At 32.5% G+C, this 25,542-nt stretch overlaps 1 protein-coding gene across 4 annotated transcripts in view; it reads left to right on the forward strand.

The window, feature by feature from the left end:
- The window catches only part of LOC118201206 (rhophilin-2-like), a 237,488-nt gene that overhangs the window by 147,723 nt on the left and 64,223 nt on the right, over window positions 1-25,542 (forward strand). Inside the window, exon 1 of one of the 4 annotated variants that reach the window (XM_035373258.2) lies at window positions 23,432-23,683. The exons of the other annotated variants lie outside the window; for them this stretch is intronic. Coding sequence (XP_035229149.1) covers window positions 23,612-23,683 — 72 coding nt within the window. The 5' untranslated portion in view covers window positions 23,432-23,611. Of the gene's footprint in view, window positions 1-23,431; window positions 23,684-25,542 lie in introns of those variants that run through there. 4 annotated transcript variants of the gene reach the window in all.

The following is a 25,542-nucleotide window of genomic DNA, read 5'->3' on the forward strand; positions in this document are numbered from 1 at the left end:
CTGCATTTTAACGCAGAATCTAGAGTTACCATAAAGAATGTATTATGACATTCAGTTTTATTGTTCTTTCAGTAAGTTACGTTAATTCATTATCCTAAGAAACGCATTTCCATGCAAGAATTGTTCTTCACATTGAAATTTAATAAAAGAATAACAGCTGGACTACGTTTCTGAAAATGTGATCAATCGATCAAGGAATTTTACAATACTAAGTGCAACTTACAGTTTTCTCGAATGCAAAATTTGCGATGTATTGAATTATAACCAGAAAATAGCACGTCTTTAGTTAGAAAATTATATTTTCATTACATTTCCCTTCGTATATAAAATAAAATAATACATAATATAAAATAATATACAATATTTTTGAAGCAATTTTTAAAATATAAATAATACATAATATAAAATTTGTTTAGGTAGAGTTATTAATTTTCAAATATTCTAACTTAAATTTATAAAATTCAAAATACTTATCCTTTATAAGTTCGAAGAATTTTAAGTACTCTGTGAGAAGTTAATGAGGTAACTTATCTAATGACAAACTTTATTAATATTTCAAACTACAAGTATTTCTTTAATCCAAAGAAAAGGATAAAATTTCACATAAAATAACAATGCATTATTCTGTCGTTTTGGACATTAGTAGTAAATATTTTCTTGTCAAATGACAGAACAGTGTTCTACGTGCTATTAATATTCATTTCATTCATATAATGGATTTCTTTAGTACCATTACTGTACGCATTCTGAAATTCTTGACATTCTTCCTATTTTGATATTTTCCATTAATAACCTCTGGAAGAAAAGATGAATAGGTAGTTTTTAATTGTTGAAAATGTTTTTGCTTGCTTTATTTATTTATTTGAAATCGGTTAAGCCACGCCTAGTGGAAAAGTTACCAACAGATTTCCTCTTAGATTGTGAGAGAAATATGATGTCTCCGAGATTGCTAATTATCCTTCCTAGAAACCGATGTCTGTGTTGGACAGAGTACCATCACAGCAATCCGAGCAGAAAATTGGTGGTCGAAGAGAGATGAAGTCATCCATGTGAAAGATTCCAATGGCTTCCTCACACCACTACATGAGAGGACAATATCTGATGTGTATGGCTGTTACACATATTACAGCTACATCACAAACCCTAACTCAAGAATTAAGAATTAATGCTTTTTCATCATGATTCAACGTCATCTGTATCACTGGAGAAATTTTGGCTCGGCCAGAATTTTTGTTTCAGGGAAATCATGCTTCTTTATTGCAGTTTGACGTCATCTGTACTATTAAGGAAGTTTAGCTTTCGCCGAAGCAAAGATTATGACCGTAACTGCAATGTTACTTAACACTTAATGCATTCCAATTAGAAGAGAAGAATCGTATATTTCAGATGAATCCAGCCTGCAGCATCATGATAGTCGCATCTGTATCTTGCAGGACTGAGGCGATAGATGACAGAATCTTGCACTACTCGTTACCTTAGCAGTCCGACTCAAATCGTTAGGATAAATCATGCGACTGGTTTGAAGTTCCGTTTGCATCAATATCCGATACATTGAACATACATTCTGAATTAAGTACTCTGTTGTTTCATACATTCATGGCCTCCAGCAGAGAAATTGAAAGAGCATGGGGAATGAAATGTCTAGCTGTTCTTGAAGAGTAATCACATCCATTTCTTCCTTGGCCATTCACCGAATGTATGGCTATTTAATATGATTAGATCCATGCTTACACAATGACTGTTGTTCCTCCCAAGCTACAGCAGATATACTTCGGCATCTTATGAAAAAGCTAATGATTAATATACTTTAAACATACATCAAATATTTCTTTCCTTCTATCAGCAGATCGCTTTTGTTGACTACAAGAGTTATAGTCTAGGTTCCTCAAGTCGAAGTGATTTGCATGTATATAGTTCGTGCATGATGATGTAAGTAATCTTATAATAAGGCTTATTCAATTTCAATCATTATTCTTTTAAGTTACAATTTACTCCTAAAAGTTTACAAATATAACGTTGATGGCAGGGCCAGAGTAAGACCTTTAGAGACCCTAAGGCACTGAAAAGATAATGGTGCCACTATATAAGCTTATGCCAGTTTTTCTTCACTCCTTTTGCCTGTCGATTTTAATTTAGCTGCACCAAGCATTCTTTGGTAAAACCGGCAATGGGAAAATTTTGGGTTTCCCTTTCTTAAATTCCTAAGGATTTTTTTGTGGGGCTCTCAGGACATGCTTATATTGCTTAGTGACTAATCTAACCTTGGTTGATAGCTCTTTTCTTTCATAACGTTGCAATTTTAATTACCAGCAGTGCAACTTATAAAACTTATTTTTTAAACATTAAGCGGTTCATATATTAGTGGATTCTTGTTACTTGCTATACTTGTCTGTAAATTTAATTAAAAAGCATGCTGAGAAATAATTCCAAGCAGATGGGAAATATTTGTAGAATGATTTACGCAATTTCAAAATGCATTCATGTTTTAATCATTTAAAATTTAATGATTATTGCGATCTGTATGCTCTTTTCAAGCACTATAAAAAGCACAAAAAGACTAAATTTTCTTCATAATAATAATAAGGGTAGAAGCCGCCAAATAAAAAATAAAGTGGTAAAATAAATTAAGTTTTTAAATGCTGTTGATTATTAGTATGCTACCTTTTCTACTATCTGCGGAGGGAGCAAGGTTGTATGATTGACTTTTTATAAGGCAAATTACTGAATATGTTCCACTTCATCTCACAGTTTTGTTTCCCAGGAACCTCTGTAAAATATTTCGAAAGACTTGTAAGTACTACTGATGATGTAAGCATTGTTTATGCTAAGGCTTATTCAATTTATAGTGAAATTTTAGATAAGTAATGCTTGATCTAGAATTAATGAAAGCCAAATGGTGGCAGCATCAAATTCTTTTCCCTTGTTTGTAGTTTAATTGCAATGGACATATCTGTTTCTTCATCTACCTAAAACATTTAATTTTTTAAAAAATCTAAAAGTCTAATTCTGACAAAATAACAATGCATCATTCAGAAACTATACATTTTATGTATTTTAAAACAGCTCACAGCTCTGAATAAATTATCCGATATGCCAGTGAATAGTTCCTTAATGCGCAATATTTACTCTGTCCTAAATGCAAATGTTCCTCCAGGAATTTTCGAGCTGTATCTTGTTTGAAAGAGACAGTGAAAAAGCTGCCTCTGTTACAGCAACATAAATTTCTTTGCTTTTGCATGGGACTAGTGCATGGAAGATGGGCACGTGCATCACCGGGATGTGCGCATCGTCACATTGCTGGTCACGGTAGGGTTCATGCAATGCGCGACTTAGCTCTTTTGTCGACAGCTCAACAACCTTTGCGAATAGCTCAAAGAAAGTGAGAAAAGAAAGGCTTTGGTTATTTAGGAGCATGCCTTACGCGAAGAATTCTTCGTAACAGAAAAGAAGCAAATAATTTAGGAGATTTTTGCTGTATCCCAGTCTTTCATTCAGTGCTGTTAACATATTTTCTGTAAAAATTCCTTTCTTCTCAGCAATATATGTTCTTTCAGGCAAGTAATTTCAGATTTTTGCTATCCTAACTTGCATTTCAGAACTTATTTACTTTAAGTAATAAAATCCTTTTTTTGAAATCAGGAGAATAACTAGAATGAACTCATGATTAGAAGTTCCATACATTTTAACACCTAACAGTCGAGTAGTGTTCTCACGTTGCAAAGCTAATAGCTTCGGAGCTCAGTTGCAGAATGTTATCGATGCAAGCTTCTTTATGGAATCTTTATTTTGTCTTCCAAATTATAAACATTTCGTTTTCATGCAGCAAATCTATTTACAATAATACAGCCATTTGCTCCCTAAAATAATGCCTATTTTGTGAGAAAATTAGTTAGTTTATTAATATTTAAACAATTATGGTAATCAACAAAGTGTATTTCAACAGCTGTAAATCAGCTAATTGACAATAAATAGATTAACCAATTACGAAATCATATTCAATGATTCCTTCTGTTAAATAGGTGGAAGTTGAAATGCTTTTTCAACAAAGAACGAAACACTACCATTAAATCGGCTTCAAATATTTAATCACAGCTTTCCTCTGCTTCCGAGAAAGAACGTTTTCACTGCAAAGCAGGATAGTTAATACCCAAGACAGGGCAGACGATAATTCAGATACTCTAGTCGAGAATATATGTTTTTAACGCCGAATTTAAGAATGCTATCCATCGAGCTGATAAAGATAACACAAATTTTGATAAGACAAAGATTGGGAGCAATTTAGATGAAGAACTTCGTTTTATGTAAAACTCGAGCTACATTAAGATATCTAAAGGAAACAGATTTGCAATAATTATTTTACGAAGTCTGTTTCGTATATCCGGACGCTATTATTTTGTTTCTATTCTTATCATTCATTCTTTGAAACCTGTCATTCAAATCTATACCAAATCCATTAATTTATAAATCTTCAACAGTCTAGTGGAATTCTTTTTGTCATAACATCCTATGAAAGATGAAGAAGAATGATCTGGGCAGGGATTTGTTCAGTATGGTATTTTATATAGGTTAAAAATAGTTTTCGGCTCTGAATGAAAAGATCTGATATGAGCACTCATAAACCAAGAAATATTTGCAACTTTCTGTCACCCATGTATGCAGTCCAGGTCCCGGAAGCTTTCTGCGGTAGCAGATGTATGAGGAGGCGACAATTTTCAGCAAATAATTGTACCCCCCCCCAAAAAAAAGGATTATTAAAAGAATGTGAATCCTCTTAAATGAGCATTTGAAAATATTAAAAAAGTGCTGCAGAAACTGAAAGATCTAAACTTAAAACTGAGTTATTCGAAATGAAAACAGTTTTTCAGTGAAAAACTAGGTATCTTGATCTTATACTTGTAATTTTCTCAGTTAGTTTGCGTACAGCTCCCGAGAAATGGAAACGTTGGTGCTAGTATTCTGAAATATTCATCAGTTTCGAAGCTTCCTCTGTCCATACATATGTACAGAGTTTGTGAGATTACATTAATTCTGAACTCTGCTTAATTAAGAACATTAATACTAGTTTGCGAGAATAATTCCTAACACTGAGTTTAGGACACTTAAGGATGCCTTATCATCTGCGTCCATATTATCTTATCCTCACCATAAGGCTTCATCTTGGATACAAAGCCAATCGTAAAGAATGTTTTTGCCTGTTTCAGAAAAATCTTCAAAACCTGAGTTTGCGGATTTACCTCCAAATGCTAACCGAACTATTTTGCTGGAAGTAGTTCGTTCAAATAGATCAAATGAAAATAAACGATAATATTAGTACAGCTGTAGCGGCATCTATTGAAAAATAAAAGCAGAAGACGCAAACCTTAAGGTTTTTAAACATTTTGGGGATTGCGGAAATTTTCTATAAACTCTGTTTCTGAGCCGCTTAATCTTTTATTAATATAATTCAACAGCTTACTTAAAATGCTAGAATTATGTAACAATTCATGTCCATGTTTATTTCTTTTACGTATTTTATTTATTTAAATTTTTATAAAAAAAAAATCTGAAATGTTTCAGATTTTAAATTACGTCCAAAGGGGCGTTTTTTAACATTTTGTGTGTTACCTTTCTTTATTAAATATCATGTTCCTCGCACTTAAACCATAAGATCCAGTGCAACAGCAATATCGCAAAATAGTTTTAAAACGAGCATATCTTTAGAATTTCCGATACAGAGACTCACGCGCTGGAGATAAAAAATTTTTTTTCTGCACAACGTTGCCATTGCTCGCTTTGAAATCCTTGAGTTTGTTAATCAAAAATTCGTCAAAGTTTTAAAAATAGGAAATCGATCATAAAACAAATTTCAAATTTCAAATTTGGTCTTCCACATGCTCATATTCGTTGGAGGATTACGTTATTCAAAATTCGATGACTCTATGTACCGTTATTTTATGACAATGTGAGAAATATACATACATTTACGCAGATTTTCATTATTTAATTTCTTCAAATATAATGCAGGACTCTAACATTTTATGGCAACAGTTTGAAAAGTGAACCGACATTTATCCGTCCGACGCAAAATGCCAAAACGAATCTAATAGTCCTTCGGGATTCAAATCCCTTTGGACTAAAAAACGCTGTTGAAATTAGTCTAATGAATGATGGCATTAGTATATGCTATGTCTCGAGCTATATACCTATTATTAAGTCATAAAAATTGCAAACGAAATATATTCTAAATTATATGAACTAGTTTTACAAATAACGTTATAAGGTATTTCTCCCGCATTCCTAGAGTGCCTTCGTGGTGTAGTGGTTCTGCACGCTGGGCCGGTATTCCAGAGGTCCGTGGTTCAATTCCCGGCGAAGGCAGTTGCTAATTTTTCATCTCTGGCTTTTCCAATGAACCTAATGTCTCTATAGCTAAAAAGGGTGTTGGCGACAGTTCGGATCGCCGCTAGTTGTACTGGATAGGAATATGTTTTCATTTTATACATCATATAAAGAGTAGCGAGAGATCTATTCGTATTCGTGACAATAGTAAAAAAAAAAAAAAAAAAAAAAAAAAAAAAAAAATCTGAAATGTTTCAGATTTTAAATTACGTCCAAAGGGGCGTTTTTTAACATTTTGTGTGTTACCTTTCTTTATTAAATATCATGTTCCTCGCACTTAAACCATAAGATCCAGTGCAACAGCAATATCGCAAAATAGTTTTAAAACGAGCATATCTTTAGAATTTCCGATACAGAGACTCACGCGCTGGAGATAAAAATGTTTTTTCTGCACAACGTTGCCATTGCTCGCTTTGAAATCCTTGAGTTTGTTAATCAAAAATTCGTCAAAGTTTTAAAAATAGGAAATCGATCATAAAACAAATTTCAAATTTCAAATTTGGTCTTCCACATGCTCATATTCGTTGGAGGATTACGTTATTCAAAATTCGATGACTCTATGTACCGTTATTTTATGACAATGTGAGAAATATACATACATTTACGCAGATTTTCATTATTTAATTTCTTCAAATATAATCCAGGACTCTAACATTTTATGGCAACAGTTTGAAAAGTGAACCGACATTTATCCGTCCGACGCAAAATGCCAAAACGAAAGTAATAGTCCTTCGGGACTCAAGTCCCTTTGGACTAATAAGCAGCGAACACATGAATATTTTTATAAACAATCCAGTTTAATTTTTTACTGAATTGTTTGAATTTATTGGAAACATGCATTATATTGTTGATTTTTAAATATCTGAACACAAAATTTCTAAATAATTTTATTTGGCATTTGATACCATTTTTGGACTGACCAATGGCTGAGTACTAAAATCACGAAATTTTAATATTGTCCTTGTACTTTCGGTGGGTGAATGGTCTGTGCATGAGGCTACGTGGTATTAATGTAAATTGCTTAATCAATATTTCTATTTAAATTTTTACAATTCCTTCAGTTTTATTATTCATCGTTTTATTTATTTAGTTTACTGTTTTTGATGTATATAAGTCACTCTGTGCTTATATTCACTTATATTCTTATGTATCTCTTGCATTTCATAAGTTAAGCTTACATTTGATATAAATGATAGCTGCAGAAAAATTACAAAGAAATCTTTTGTAAAAAGGGAATGGAAACACTTTAATGCTATTTTGCTAACTATGAGGATTGCTGAAGACCAGATTAAAAAATGTATGTATGTGAGCGAATGTACGCATGTATGTATGTATGTATGTATAACACACACATGTACATACAAACATAAATATATACATACACGCATAAGTAAATACATTTCTGAATTCCGTTCCGATAATAGAAAAGTAACAAAAATCCTATTTATGTTACTAAAAGTTGTCAATTATGATGTTCCACTAAAATGTTTATCACGTTAATCCTCAATGTTTAAAATAATATAATACTAGGGTGCTGAGTCCAAAGCAACATTTATAAATTCTATGCACGTCTGAAAAGAAAAAAAAAACATTTTAATATGAATGAAATCAGTTCATTCTTTCCAAGCAACAACCAATTCGTAAATAATTTTTTTGTTGCCAAGCCAGGAAACAAAAACTTTTGACACTTCAAGTTAATGTATTTACGTATGATTTAAATTTAATGTAATATAACAACTTTTTCTTAATATCAATTAAAGAATGAACGTGCAATAACATACCGTGTCAATTTTCTTAAACCGAGAAAAAAAAAAAAGTTGCCAACAGCAGCTATTTATTTAAAATGCTGACATTAACGAAACATTTTCGACATACAATATCGTCACATGCAATCGCGTGTTGTCTTCAACTTCAGAATATGACCTTATACAAAAATAATATATTTAATGTTTGGGAATGCTATTTTTATTTCGTAAAACGTAAAAAATTTTTATTAACAAAATTTACGATTTGAAAGCAAGCAGTGGCAACACTTTTCGAAATTTATTATATTATTATTTGCGGTTTTTTATCTCCAGCTGCGAGACTGTTGCCACTCGGAAAAATGAGTGCGGAAATTAACGTTTTCAGAGTTTTTAATTAATATCTCGGCTGATCAAAGTCGTACGAAGGTGAGAATGGTCGAAATGGCTTCCTATGAATTTTTGGAATCCTGAGGTACCTCTTTCGAAACTTACTGCCGTTCCGGAGGAGATGATGTCACAATCAAACAAAACAACAGACGCGCCTAAATTTTAATTGCAAAGAGTGACTTATATTTAAGCAATATAATTAACATAATTGACAATTAAAAGAAATAGATAAAAACATAAAAACTCATAAAAATACCATTGGTTTTATTTGGGATTAAATAGCGATTAGGAACCAGTTCATTAACAGTTCTTAATATTCCAGACAAAAGCCATCAGTTAACATTACGTTTGACATTTTTTTAACCCTCATTAAAATGAATGGAATGTCACAGCCTTAATAGTCATCTGAACTAATGGTCCCATTGATCACAAAATCGTATTAGTATTATTGAAATGCTACCACAACGCAAAAGATTTACGATTTGATCCACTTATTCACCAAATTAAAGCTAGTGGCTGTTACAAGCTTCAGAAATCCTGCCAAATATGAATTTTTAATACCTTATATCGATTTGAATTTGCGATCATTTACGTCTGTGCCAGATACTTGTTTTTCTCTCGATTATTTAGGCTTGAGAAAACTTAATCTACTTAGGTTTCACTGTTAATTATAATTAGGTTGCGTGTAAGGAATGGTCATCCTGATTAAGTACTTAGTATGACACTGAGAAATGGGAATATACAGAGAGAGAAAGAATAATACAAAGATAAAAACCTGCTTATTTACACGAAGTTACGAAGATATCTGTTCATTGTTTAGTGGTTAGTTAATTAACATACATACAAGCAAATGTGTGACCTATATTGCTTGCCCTCGATCAACAAGTTAAGAAGCTTTAATCACAATGGGGATGAACAGAACCAAAAATAAGAAGTTCTTGAAAGAGAACTACAAAATGAAAAGGATGATGGTATTTTCAAAACATGTAACAGTAGCGTGCCCAAAATTAAGACCGTGCAGCAGAGGTTGTTATCATCTCATCTGGCTTTACATTTGTTTTCCAAACTGCAACAGTATCATGCAACAGTGTTACGGAATGGCTGTTTAGAAATGATATACTCCAAAATACAGCTTTTGCATTTTCAATAGAAGAAATGCGTGTAATAAAGTGTTCTTTACTTGAACTTGTTTTTTTACATGCAAATAATTAGAACAATGTAATTGGAAACGAAATATATCAAAATAGAACTAAAATTTTGAGGAAAATTATATTGAAGCTTAGATTGGTGTAGATTTTGAGCAAAGCTTTCCATCTCGAGGGTGAGGGTAATCAGATGTAAATTCTGTCAAAAGATTCTCCGGATTTATTTCTGATCGTCCTCCAATTTTTGACTCCTAAAAAAGATTGCTTTTTACATAATTTTAAACTAGAACGATGATATTTTTATGAGATTATCTATTTTAATTTTTATGAGAATGGTATTTTTATGAGATTATCTATTTTATATTTATTTCATTAATGTAATTAATATAAGCTGTTTCGAAATCCACTTTTTATGCAATTCCGTTGCCAATATTTTCTAGTCGTGCTACCTGTACATAGCTACCGTTATAAGGGGGATCTCAACCGATCAACAGTTTCATGGTTTCAGGGGGAAAAACGATGATGCTGTTAGAAATATTTCTTTATTGAACTTATTAAATAAATAATTAAAAAAATCTGAAAGCTTTCAGCATTTATTATCAGATTTCTTATTTAGCTTCGGATCTAAACGGGCATCTTTTTAACGTTTTGTGTGTTACCTTTATTTATTAAATATCATTTTCTTAGCACTTATTGCGATAAAATTCAATGTAATCGCAATATCACAAAATATTTAAAAACAGCTTATATTTAGCATTTCCGATAGACAGATAGTCGCTAGAGATAAAAATGTTAAAAAAAAAAAAAAAAAAAAAAAAAAAAAAAAAATGTTGCCACTGCTTACTCTGAAATTGTTGAGTTTTTTAATTAAAAATTCTTTAAAGTTTTACAAAATATTAAATAGATTAGTAAAACAAATTCAAAACTCGGTCTTCCAGATGCCCATGTTCGGGTGGAGGATTACGTAATTCAAAATTCGATGGCTCTAGGTACCGTAGTTTTTTCACAATGCGAGAAAGATACATACATTTATGCACATTCTTAATTATTTAATTTCTTTAAATGTAATACAAGGTGATAATATTTGGTGGCAACATTTAGAAAAGTGATTCAGACTTGTAGAGTGATTCAACGCAAAATGCCGTTTCGAGACTAACAACCCTTCTGGGCTCCTTTGGGCTAATAATTTAAAGCAGCCTATGTCTTAAACTATGGAACACATATACTCTGGACATCTTCATCATTTTTTTAAATCAAAAGCCTACAAATGACTGATGATTTTCTCCAAACATCATGTGTTTCCATAATTTCAGACATAGGCAGTGTAGAGACATTAGGATTTTTGGAAACCGGAGAGATGAAAAATATGCAACGCCTTCGCCGGGAATCGAACCACGGACCTCTGGAATACCGGCCCAGCGTGCGGAACCACTACACCACGAAGGCACGCTAGGCAAGCGGAAGAGATACCTTATATACTCCCCCTTTTAAAGGGCGACTGGGGTTTTTAGGGGAACTACTCGCCAAATCCTGGGTGTGGAGAAACCTCATTTAACACCCTTTTAGTTCGGGCGCCACTGTAGAGACATTAGGTATTTTTTGGAAGCAAGCGAGGTGAAAAATGAGCAAACGCGTTCGCCGGGAATCGAACCACGGAACTCTGAATACCGGCTCAGCGTGCAGAACCACTACACCACGAAGGCACGCTAGGAAAGCGTCAGAGATACCTTATAAATATATAAACGACATAATTGTTTAATGTATTAAATCTTACGTTTTATATATACTTTTAGATTATATTTAACTTAGACACGGTTGCAACAAAAAAGGATGACACTAAGAAAATATATGAATTGCCAAATATGAATTTTTAATACCTTATATCGATTTGAATTTGCGATCATTTACGTCTGTGCCAGATACTTGTTTTTCTCTCGATTATTTAGGCTTGAGAAAACTTAATCTACTTAGGTTTCACTGTTAATTATAATTAGGTTGCGTGTAAGGAATGGTCATCCTGATTAAGTACTTAGTATGACACTGAGAAATGGGAATATACAGAGAGAGAAAGAATAATACAAAGATAAAAACCTGCTTATTTACACGAAGTTACGAAGATATCTGTTCATTGTTTAGTGGTTAGTTAATTAACATACATACAAGCAAATGTGTGACCTATATTGCTTGCCCTCGATCAACAAGTTAAGAAGCTTTAATCACAATGGGGATGAACAGAACCAAAAATAAGAAGTTCTTGAAAGAGAACTACAAAATGAAAAGGATGATGGTATTTTCAAAACATGTAACAGTAGCGTGCCCAAAATTAAGACCGTGCAGCAGAGGTTGTTATCATCTCATCTGGCTTTACATTTGTTTTCCAAACTGCAACAGTATCATGCAACAGTGTTACGGAATGGCTGTTTAGAAATGATATACTCCAAAATACAGCTTTTGCATTTTCAATAGAAGAAATGCGTGTAATAAAGTGTTCTTTACTTGAACTTGTTTTTTTACATGCAAATAATTAGAACAATGTAATTGGAAACGAAATATATCAAAATAGAACTAAAATTTTGAGGAAAATTATATTGAAGCTTAGATTGGTGTAGATTTTGAGCAAAGCTTTCCATCTCGAGGGTGAGGGTAATCAGATGTAAATTCTGTCAAAAGATTCTCCGGATTTATTTCTGATCGTCCTCCAATTTTTGACTCCTAAAAAAGATTGCTTTTTACATAATTTTAAACTAGAACGATGATATTTTTATGAGATTATCTATTTTAATTTTTATGAGAATGGTATTTTTATGAGATTATCTATTTTATATTTATTTCATTAATGTAATTAATATAAGCTGTTTCGAAATCCACTTTTTATGCAATTCCGTTGCCAATATTTTCTAGTCGTGCTACCTGTACATAGCTACCGTTATAAGGGGGATCTCAACCGATCAACAGTTTCATGGTTTCAGGGGGAAAAACGATGATGCTGTTAGAAATATTTCTTTATTGAACTTATTAAATAAATAATTAAAAAAATCTGAAAGCTTTCAGCATTTATTATCAGATTTCTTATTTAGCTTCGGATCTAAACGGGCATCTTTTTAACGTTTTGTGTGTTACCTTTATTTATTAAATATCATTTTCTTAGCACTTATTGCGATAAAATTCAATGTAATCGCAATATCACAAAATATTTAAAAACAGCTTATATTTAGCATTTCCGATAGACAGATAGTCGCTAGAGATAAAAATGTTAAAAAAAAAAAAAAAAAAAAAAAAAAAAAAAAATGTTGCCACTGCTTACTCTGAAATTGTTGAGTTTTTTAATTAAAAATTCTTTAAAGTTTTACAAAATATTAAATAGATTAGTAAAACAAATTCAAAACTCGGTCTTCCAGATGCCCATGTTCGGGTGGAGGATTACGTAATTCAAAATTCGATGGCTCTAGGTACCGTAGTTTTTTCACAATGCGAGAAAGATACATACATTTATGCACATTCTTAATTATTTAATTTCTTTAAATGTAATACAAGGTGATAATATTTGGTGGCAACATTTAGAAAAGTGATTCAGACTTGTAGAGTGATTCAACGCAAAATGCCGTTTCGAGACTAACAACCCTTCTGGGCTCCTTTGGGCTAATAATTTAAAGCAGCCTATGTCTTAAACTATGGAACACATATACTCTGGACATCTTCATCATTTTTTTAAATCAAAAGCCTACAAATGACTGATGATTTTCTCCAAACATCATGTGTTTCCATAATTTCAGACATAGGCAGTGTAGAGACATTAGGATTTTTGGAAACCGGAGAGATGAAAAATATGCAACGCCTTCGCCGGGAATCGAACCACGGACCTCTGGAATACCGGCCCAGCGTGCGGAACCACTACACCACGAAGGCACGCTAGGCAAGCGGAAGAGATACCTTATATACTCCCCCTTTTAAAGGGCGACTGGGGTTTTTAGGGGAACTACTCGCCAAATCCTGGGTGTGGAGAAACCTCATTTAACACCCTTTTAGTTCGGGCGCCACTGTAGAGACATTAGGTATTTTTTGGAAGCAAGCGAGGTGAAAAATGAGCAAACGCGTTCGCCGGGAATCGAACCACGGAACTCTGAATACCGGCTCAGCGTGCAGAACCACTACACCACGAAGGCACGCTAGGAAAGCGTCAGAGATACCTTATAAATATATAAACGACATAATTGTTTAATGTATTAAATCTTACGTTTTATATATACTTTTAGATTATATTTAACTTAGACACGGTTGCAACAAAAAAGGATGACACTAAGAAAATATATGAATTGCCAAATATGAATTTTTAATACCTTATATCGATTTGAATTTGCGATCATTTACGTCTGTGCCAGATACTTGTTTTTCTCTCGATTATTTAGGCTTGAGAAAACTTAATCTACTTAGGTTTCACTGTTAATTATAATTAGGTTGCGTGTAAGGAATGGTCATCCTGATTAAGTACTTAGTATGACACTGAGAAATGGGAATATACAGAGAGAGAAAGAATAATACAAAGATAAAAACCTGCTTATTTACACGAAGTTACGAAGATATCTGTTCATTGTTTAGTGGTTAGTTAATTAACATACATACAAGCAAATGTGTGACCTATATTGCTTGCCCTCGATCAACAAGTTAAGAAGCTTTAATCACAATGGGGATGAACAGAACCAAAAATAAGAAGTTCTTGAAAGAGAACTACAAAATGAAAAGGATGATGGTATTTTCAAAACATGTAACAGTAGCGTGCCCAAAATTAAGACCGTGCAGCAGAGGTTGTTATCATCTCATCTGGCTTTACATTTGTTTTCCAAACTGCAACAGTATCATGCAACAGTGTTACGGAATGGCTGTTTAGAAATGATATACTCCAAAATACAGCTTTTGCATTTTCAATAGAAGAAATGCGTGTAATAAAGTGTTCTTTACTTGAACTTGTTTTTTTACATGCAAATAATTAGAACAATGTAATTGGAAACGAAATATATCAAAATAGAACTAAAATTTTGAGGAAAATTATATTGAAGCTTAGATTGGTGTAGATTTTGAGCAAAGCTTTCCATCTCGAGGGTGAGGGTAATCAGATGTAAATTCTGTCAAAAGATTCTCCGGATTTATTTCTGATCGTCCTCCAATTTTTGACTCCTAAAAAAGATTGCTTTTTACATAATTTTAAACTAGAACGATGATATTTTTATGAGATTATCTATTTTAATTTTTATGAGAATGGTATTTTTATGAGATTATCTATTTTATATTTATTTCATTAATGTAATTAATATAAGCTGTTTCGAAATCCACTTTTTATGCAATTCCGTTGCCAATATTTTCTAGTCGTGCTACCTGTACATAGCTACCGTTATAAGGGGGATCTCAACCGATCAACAGTTTCATGGTTTCAGGGGGAAAAACGATGATGCTGTTAGAAATATTTCTTTATTGAACTTATTAAATAAATAATTAAAAAAATCTGAAAGCTTTCAGCATTTATTATCAGATTTCTTATTTAGCTTCGGATCTAAACGGGCATCTTTTTAACGTTTTGTGTGTTACCTTTATTTATTAAATATCATTTTCTTAGCACTTATTGCGATAAAATTCAATGTAATCGCAATATCACAAAATATTTAAAAACAGCTTATATTTAGCATTTCCGATAGACAGATAGTCGCTAGAGATAAAAATGTTAAAAAAAAAAAAAAAAAAAAAAAATGTTGCCACTGCTTACTCTGAAATTGTTGAGTTTTTTAATTAAAAATTCTTTAAAGTTTTACAAAATATTAAATAGATTAGTAAAACAAATTCAAAACTCGGTCTTCCAGATGCCCATGTTCGGGTGGAGGATTACGTAATTCAAAATTCGATGGCTCTAGGTACCGTAGTTTTTTCACAATGCGAGAAAGATACATACATTTATGCACATTCTTAATTATTTAATTTCTTTAAATGTAATACAAGGTGATAATATTTGGTGGCAACATTTAGAAAAGTGATTCAGACTTGTAGAGTGATTCAACGCAAAATGCCGTTTCGAGACTAACAACCCTTCTGGGCTCCTTTGGGCTAATAATTTAAAGCAGCCTATGTCTTAAACTATGGAACACATATACTCTGGACATCTTCATCATTTTTTTAAATCAAAAGCCTACAAATGACTGATGATTTTCTCCAAACATCATGTGTTTCCATAATTTCAGACATAGGCAGTGTAGAGACATTAGGATTTTTGGAAACCGGAGAGATGAAAAATATGCAACGCCTTCGCCGGGAATCGAACCACGGACCTCTGGAATACCGGCCCAGCGTGCGGAACCACTACACCACGAAGGCACGCTAGGCAAGCGGAAGAGATACCTTATATACTCCCCCTTTTAAATTTTTAGTTAATTAACATACATACAAGCAAATGTGTGACCTATATTGCTTGCCCTCGATCAACAAGTTAAGAAGCTTTAATCACAATGGGGATGAACAGAACCAAAAATAAGAAGTTCTTGAAAGAGAACTACAAAATGAAAAGGATGATGGTATTTTCAAAACATGTAACAGTAGCGTGCCCAAAATTAAGACCGTGCAGCAGAGGTTGTTATCATCTCATCTGGCTTTACATTTGTTTTCCAAACTGCAACAGTATCATGCAACAGTGTTACGGAATGGCTGTTTAGAAATGATATACTCCAAAATACAGCTTTTGCATTTTCAATAGAAGAAATGCGTGTAATAAAGTGTTCTTTACTTGAACTTGTTTTTTTACATGCAAATAATTAGAACAATGTAATTGGAAACGAAATATATCAAAATAGAACTAAAATTTTGAGGAAAATTATATTGAAGCTTAGATTGGTGTAGATTTTGAGCAAAGCTTTCCATCTCGAGGGTGAGGGTAATCAGATGTAAATTCTGTCAAAAGATTCTCCGGATTTATTTCTGATCGTCCTCCAATTTTTGACTCCTAAAAAAGATTGCTTTTTACATAATTTTAAACTAGAACGATGATATTTTTATGAGATTATCTATTTTAATTTTTATGAGAATGGTATTTTTATGAGATTATCTATTTTATATTTATTTCATTAATGTAATTAATATAAGCTGTTTCGAAATCCACTTTTTATGCAATTCCGTTGCCAATATTTTCTAGTCGTGCTACCTGTACATAGCTACCGTTATAAGGGGGATCTCAACCGATCAACAGTTTCATGGTTTCAGGGGGAAAAACGATGATGCTGTTAGAAATATTTCTTTATTGAACTTATTAAATAAATAATTAAAAAAATCTGAAAGCTTTCAGCATTTATTATCAGATTTCTTATTTAGCTTCGGATCTAAACGGGCATCTTTTTAACGTTTTGTGTAACGTTATTTATTAAATATCATTTTCTTAGCACTTATTGCGATAAAATTCAATGTAATCGCAATATCACAAAATATTTAAAAACAGCTTATATTTAGCATTTCCGATAGACAGATAGTCGCTAGAGATAAAAATGTTAAAAAAAAAAAAAAAAAAAAAAAAAAAAAAAAAAATGTTGCCACTGCTTACTCTGAAATTGTTGAGTTTTTTAATTAAAAATTCTTTAAAGTTTTACAAAATATTAAATAGATTAGTAAAACAAATTCAAAACTCGGTCTTCCAGATGCCCATGTTCGGGTGGAGGATTACGTAATTCAAAATTCGATGGCTCTAGGTACCGTAGTTTTTTCACAATGCGAGAAAGATACATACATTTATGCACATTCTTAATTATTTAATTTCTTTAAATGTAATACAAGGTGATAATATTTGGTGGCAACATTTAGAAAAGTGATTCAGACTTGTAGAGTGATTCAACGCAAAATGCCGTTTCGAGACTAACAACCCTTCTGGGCTCCTTTGGGCTAATAATTTAAAGCAGCCTATGTCTTAAACTATGGAACACATATACTCTGGACATCTTCATCATTTTTTTAAATCAAAAGCCTACAAATGACTGATGATTTTCTCCAAACATCATGTGTTTCCATAATTTCAGACATAGGCAGTGTAGAGACATTAGGATTTTTGGAAACCGGAGAGATGAAAAATATGCAACGCCTTCGCCGGGAATCGAACCACGGACCTCTGGAATACCGGCCCAGCGTGCGGAACCACTACACCACGAAGGCACGCTAGGCAAGCGGAAGAGATACCTTATATACTCCCCCTTTTAAAGGGCGACTGGGGTTTTTAGGGGAACTACTCGCCAAATCCTGGGTGTGGAGAAACCTCATTTAACACCCTTTTAGTTCGGGCGCCACTGTAGAGACATTAGGTATTTTTTGGAAGCAAGCGAGGTGAAAAATGAGCAAACGCGTTCGCCGGGAATCGAACCACGGAACTCTGAATACCGGCTCAGCGTGCAGAACCACTACACCACGAAGGCACGCTAGGAAAGCGTCAGAGATACCTTATAAATATATAAACGACATAATTGTTTAATGTATTAAATCTTACGTTTTATATATACTTTTAGATTATATTTAACTTAGACACGGTTGCAACAAAAAAGGATGACACTAAGAAAATGCTTTCACCTTTGCATATTATTACTACTTGAATTGAAAAAAAAAATCTGTATAAGATATTGCATGATAGGAATGTGAGAACGTCAAAAGAAGCCTGAGGACCACTAGTCTACGCGAAATAAAATCTCCTCTTTAAATTATATATCGTGATTTTAGCACAGCGGTTAAAAACTTTCAGAACTATATTTAGATGGTAGAAAACCACATAGAAAACACATGGTCGGAAACGCTTTCCTGGCGCGGCAGTAAAGGCATAAAACACAAGAAAGGAAGGACGCGAGTAAACATGTTTATTATGCTTATTGTTCGATCGTCTCCAACGCAACTTTGGCTGGCATTTTCCCAAAACACTTAGACTCGTCCAAAAGGGGCGTTAGTACTTGCTGCGACGTGAAAGGCCTCGTGAAGACATCCGGAAAGAGAGAATTTATATGCTCGAGAGAAAGAAAATCATCATCCTTCCACCCTATTTTGAGAATAATTCGGTCCGAATAGAGCATGCATGTTTGCGCTCATGGTCGCGGATGAGGCGGTCGAACTGCACAGCTAAAAATGTTGAGACCCTCACATGACAGCCTTGATGTACGTATCCACTAAATGCAACGTATCTTCAACATTGGATCGGCAGGAGTGGTTCTACATTAGAAAGCCTTCCACAAAAGATTGCCACAAAACGCGTTTTAGTGTTTTTAAACCTGAGAAAATTGATTCTGAGAACGATAGTTAATCAAAAGCACACTTTTATTAGCAAAACTATGCTAGATTATAACTTAGATATAACTTTCCATTATTTTAAACTTTCCGGACAGTTATAATGATAAACGTAATATAAAGCAACTATTCCTTTCAGTTATATTACCAATTTTTAAAAATATTCAAGGAACAGTAATACACAGAAAATTTCTCTTCTTTAGCTATCGTTTAAGTTTACAGAATAGATTCCATAATGCCGCAAAAGCATTAATCATATCTATTTGTTTGCAACAAAGCCTTCATACAGTTTTATAACTTGATAATGACATGTAAATTGCATCTGACAACAAATGAATCTTTGTCTCTTTTCACTTGCCTGTTGTTAGGCATTTATATTATTTAACATAAACTTTCAAAACTTTGACTTGAAGTCAATGGGTAATTTAGCTTTTCAAAACGCAAACGATTTTACGAGAAATCGTAACAGGTTTAGAAGACAATTACTTTCTCAGAATTGTTTATCTAAAAGTCTTTATTTTATCTGAATTGGAGAGTAAATGATCTGTCTGAAGTCACAGATAATGATTTTTAGATTTTTGAATGCCGAAAGAATTAAATGACAGCTTTTGCCATTTTAAATGTAAAAGATAATTAATGATTTTTTAAAGGCTTCTTTAATAATAATGAATGAATAAAACCATTAAAAAAACATGCAGTGTAATTAATATATTACTTACTTTTCTAAAGTATTCTATATCTTCGAAATCAGGATTAGCACTTTTAAATTCTGTTAGTTACCAGCTCATTATATTATTTTAAAATGCTTGTAATATTTCCATTTCTGTGCTAATTTTAATATCACGTAAAACGATTTAACCTGGCTTTATTTTTATAAGAAAATTTATTGATTAATTTAGGAATTTTAAGAGAATTAAAGAATTACAAACTGGTAACCATGATAGCAGTTAGATCTCCGTTTTAGGGAAGGGATGAAAATTTTATGAATATAATAACTGATCAGCAATAAATTTTTAAAATTTTCAAGTATCTTCAAATGCATCAAAGTAAAAGAATCTCAGAGTTAATCCAGTCTTCTTAAGGATGGACAGAGCAAGTTGTATATTACCTAATTTTCAGTGTATTTCGAAAGTAATAATGATTCATCACTTCTGTAATTACTGATAATGCAATCACAATAATTTGCGGTATATCTAACTTTATTAATAGTGTATATTTAAAAATGTTTATTTTAGAAATAAAATTCGTTTATGTAAAATATCAAAAAATGAAATTATGTCCAAAAAATAAGAATTTCAATATTCTGAAATTAAACAAATAAGATCGAATTTTTCTATTTACTGCCATTAATTAATTTTAATTGTATACTTTTTGAAGTAAATAAGTCTCGTATTAGACTAATATTTTTAGCCCAAAATGGCAATTTGCCCAGAAGGGTTATTAATTCTGTTTTGGCATTTTATTTTGGTTCACAATAAACGGCGTTTCACTTTTCAAATTGTTGCCACCAAATATTAGAGCCCTGCATTATATTTAAAGAAATTAAATAATGAAGAATCTGCATGAATGTGTGTTTGTTTCTCGCAAAGTGAAAAAACGTAGAGACATCAAATTTTGAATATCGTAGTTCTCCGCTCGAATAGGGCATATGAAACCCAAATTTGAAATTTGTTTTATTATCTATTTCATATTCTCTAAAACTTTAACGAATTTTTGATTAACAAACATAACGATTTCAAAGGAGCAATAGCAAAACTTAACGGCGGGGAGGGTGGATCTGAAAGTTTTTTCCAATACACAGTCTCGTGCGCTGGAGAGAAAAAAAAATTTTTTTTCGTACAGTGTTGCCATTGCTCGCTTTGAAATCGTTGAGTTTGATAATTAGAAATTCGTTAAAAATATGAAATCGATAATAAATTAAATTCTAAATTGGGCTTCCAGATGCTCATATTTGCTGAGAGATTACGTATTCAAAATTTTATGGCTCTAGGCACCGTTATTTTATACTAATGCAAGAAACATACATACATTTATGCAGATTCTTCATTATTTAATTTCTTTAAATATAATGCAGGACTCTAATATTTGGTGGTAACAATTTAAAAAGTGAACCGACATTTATAGTGAACCAAAGAAAATGCCAAAATGAAATTAATAGCCCTTCTGGGCTAACGCCTTTTGGGCTTAAAAAAAATTATCCCCAGCGCACGAGACTGTCTATCAGAAATTCTAAAGGTATGCTGTTTTTAAATTAATTTATGATAATGCTGTTGAATTAAATTTTATGATTTAACATGAAGAAGAACATGATATTTATTAAATAAAGGTAACACAAAAAACGTTAAAAAAACGCCATTTTGGGCATAATTTAAAATCTGAAAACTTTCAGACTTTTGATTTTTATTTATTTGTTTTAATTTACCATAAGAGTATATTTATTTCAAAAAGAAGTTGTTCTTTCATTTCAATGCACCTCTCGAATGAGAATTGGCTGATAATAATCGGTTACTAGGAAGCTAAATGATTATTCGTAATGTCCAGTATGATTATATGTGGGTTATACAAAATGAGTATCTGACTAGTTAAGATCCCTGAACACTGGTAGTTCGACCTGGGTTCAAATCTCGATTAAAAGACAGGCTTCATGGGACTTATGTGCTTTTCTCCAAATGTAACGGAAATGTGATTTAGTTTTCTTAGAAAATTAGCTCTTCACGGAGGCAATCCTACCCTTAAACAGATAACCCTTTTCGTGCTTTAGTTTAATAGATTAATAAATTTTATGAATCGGACTTATTCCATTGCCAATGGAATGAGAGACATTTACAGACGAAGTTGCTATTAGACGTACACCGTGACCATAAAAGTCCTTTACCTGGCCTTTATTTTTGCAACCGTTGGTGGTACATATGTACCTTCTAGCTAGAAAAATGTTTTAAATGACACAAATATTCATGTCTTGGCTTTCAGTTTGGTTAAAATTCCAAAATATAACACCTGGCACATTCTTTTACATTAAGGAAAATTTTATGTTCATTTTGAAAAGTAAAATTCATAAAGTGTGATTTTTCGTACAACAATAACTGGCCGAGATATTTGATTTTAAAATTGAGATCATAGTTAGAGGCCGTTCATAAACTGAAAAGCGAATTTTCCCATTTGTTCGTAATTAAAGGTAAAATATTAGTTTAGAAAAAAATATCTAATGGTAATAGATTAAGTAACACGCATTATTATGAAACTTGTCTTTAAAAGTATTCATCAATACATTTTTTTTTTTTTTTTCCAAAAAGGAGACCTTATTCACAGAATTTTATAGAATTTAATATTCGCACGTAGAAACTCCTAACATTATTTGCATAAATAAAAAATTTAAAATGTATCTAGTTAATGAAATTTCTTTGTATGATTACTAGATTATGAATCTAAAGTAATCAAACTTCAGAATTTTAATAAGGTGTATTTATAATGCTTGAAAACTTACAAATTATTTGTGGGAAGAAAATTCTTGCAGCATATCGATTGTAACAAAATTATAAATTAAAACAATGTTACACGATAGTAAATCACAAAAGAAAGTCATTGAATAATATTTAAGGTGAAGAAATTAAACTCGGATTATTCAAATTTACTTATCAACCGATCCCTCTAAGGTCTCACTATGAGGGGTCACTGTGAAGGGCACTCATCCGAAATTTTGAAATTAATTATCTCGATCAATTGTTGTCGTACGGTGGTTAACCATACTAGCCCGGTACGAACTACTACTATTCAGCAATCTTTTAACCGCTCGGCTGCTGGCGAGGCCAACAAAGACCAGTAACGGCCTGATAATGACTTTCGTAAGTATGGTGTGTGTAAAAACAAAAGCATCTGAGACTGGAATCTGCACGGGTATCAAAATATGTCATAACAAATGAAATAAACAGCATGGCAGGTGGACTATTTTTCTGTAATTTTAATTTATTTTTCTAAATTATATGTTTTTGGATGTTTCGCAAGACCTCTTGGTTCAAATACCCCGAGGCACTTATTTCTTTCAATAAATTTTGTTTTGCTCTCATAAAAACTGAGCATGAGCTTTCTTTGTGAAAGTGTATCATAGTCTCACTTTAGTAGTTTTCATTCGACTTTTGAAAACATTTACCGGTCTGGATGTTTCGCAAGTTCTTTTGGATGATTTCCTAAATAAAAAGATTGATCATCAAGAAGTTATGTAATCCTTGCATTTAATGTGCGTGCGATGCATTCGAATTTAAGGACGACTAGCTTCGAAAAGGATCTCCGCTATCGCTTGACCGAGTTTACTGTACAACGCTACGTCAATAATCGTGGATCTTACAATAGCATATGCCCAAAAGTACGATACGTCGCCAATTATGGCACACCTGAACTTCAATCTCAAAAGAAGCCATCCTATTATGCGGCCAGAAACCTTTTTTTTGCAAAGGAGGGTTTTTTAAATGGTTAGTAGGTAGAGAAAAGAATAATGACAATAGGGTGAGGCTCTGCAACTTAGATCGCCGGAAGTTGGGGCCAGTGTTCCATGACTTTTTGTGTTCCTCCGGCAGTCTGTTCAGGTGCTTCGTTAAGATAGTTGGTGCCACCACCTGCTCTAGGATTATACAGCATTCGACCTGTGTGTATTGGAACTTTAAACGGTAGGGCCTAGTTATGAAAAGATTCGAAGGGGCGAAGTTGCTGTTTTGGACTCCTGTGAAAGATAAAGCATTCGCTTTTAGTGAAGTAAGTTGTTTAATTTTGTTTCGAATAAAAGAACGTTTGGTCCCTCTTTGGAGGCGTCAGTATTTCTCCATTATTCTTCGTTATTAAGGGTTTGTTATTGTAAACTATCCATAAGAAATAAAATTTCCAGTGTCAAAAAATTATTATTTTGAGCAAAACTTTCCCTTTTTTGTTTGGTTTTTGTTTTCCTTTGGTTTACCTTTTTGCCTCCTATATTGATGGATGATTATAACATTATAGAATGGAATAAATGCCATTGCCATCAATGACCTGATAAATGTGCTATGTTTAAATCGCTGCACGAAGCATTTGAAAGGGTATATGAGACATTTGACTATATTTTTCATTCAGAATTAATTTATTAAGCTATCAATTAAAAATTAATTTGCTTTGAGAATAGGTTAAAAAGTACTTTGCATTACTCTCCCTTTCAGCATGCGGAGATCAGAAAACAATTTTTCCTACTTTGATATCAATTATTTCTTCGCTTGAATTATGACTGGGAAAAATATTTCACATTAGAAATTGAATTACTTAATTTCTTCAAATGTAATACAGTGCGATAATATTTGGTGACAATAGTTTGAAAAGTGAAACGGACATTCAGAATTATTCGACGAAAAATCGCAAAACGAAAACAATAGTCCCTCAGGGACAAAGCCCCTTTGGACTAATAATTAATAGCTAGTCATTCACTTTTAACTAAGAGTAATCTTTAATGACAATGGCATAAATTTAAAGAATCGAATATCTGCTGCTTACTCGCAAAATAATTTTGCAAACGATTATTTGTAAACAAATATGCTAATCAGTATTTTTAGCCGATTGAAATGATCCATTCGAATGTAATATTTAAACAGATTTAAATTAAAAATTATTAAACTTTTTATTACTTCGGTACAGCTTTTCATGTAATTTATTGCCAAAAAGCATTATCTACCACCAGCCTTTCAAAGCTGGAAGAGAATAACCTTTGTGTTTCTGTATTCAAGGTTAATTGCACTTATGCAATTCAAAAATTTATGCATGTGTTGTGCTGTTTATGATTTGATTACATTGAGTGCCTCCTTATTAGTAGAATTTTTTTAAAAAAATTAGTCGCAGTTTAAGGAATTAGACGTCAGTAATACTTGCGGATAACAAAATATCTGAGTAATAGAGGACTTCTACTAATTCTGCCAAAAATTAAAATCTTACGGTGAAAACAGTGAACGTAAAAATCGTTTTTACGAACATAAGAAGTGTTTTTGAAAAACAATCTATGTGATACTGTTCGTTCCGTTTACCAGTTGTTGTTCGCTTCATTTGGATTAGAATTTTTTCCCACAGTTTCCGGCTGAGGTGCCAGGTGCGCTGGGAGTTCCGACATACGGCGTGTGTGTGAGAGAGAGAGAGAGAAAGCAGGCAAATGTATGTCCTAGTGGTGGGAATGCTTCGTGATAGAGTTAAGCGAGCTTTGAAAGGTGTCACAAATATTAATGATGTAATTTTCACGAAATCTATTTTAAAATTTTCAATATTTTACTTTTTAATGTGAAAAGTAACTCTTTTAAAATATCTGACGTGATCGCATTATTTAAACTAACTTCCTGGATATCGACATAATTTATCTATCATTGTAATTCACAGATGGGACTTAAGATAATGAAATACTAGTATGTTTTAACAGCTCTAGAAAAAGAATTTTATGCGTTGCTTAATGATGTAATTTCTTTAGAAGATATTTTAGTAAAGACTGACAGTAACTGACAGCAGTTAAGATAATGAGATACTAGTATACTTTAATAGCTGTAGAAAAAGAATTTTATGCTTTGCTTAATGATGTAATTTTTTTGGAAGATATTTTAGTAAAGACTAGC

This window comes from Stegodyphus dumicola, chromosome 5 (genome assembly GCF_044657685.1).
Source record: "Stegodyphus dumicola isolate Sdum_Otavi_A_Nest chromosome 5, ASM4465768v1".
NCBI lineage: Eukaryota > Metazoa > Arthropoda > Arachnida > Araneae > Eresidae > Stegodyphus > Stegodyphus dumicola.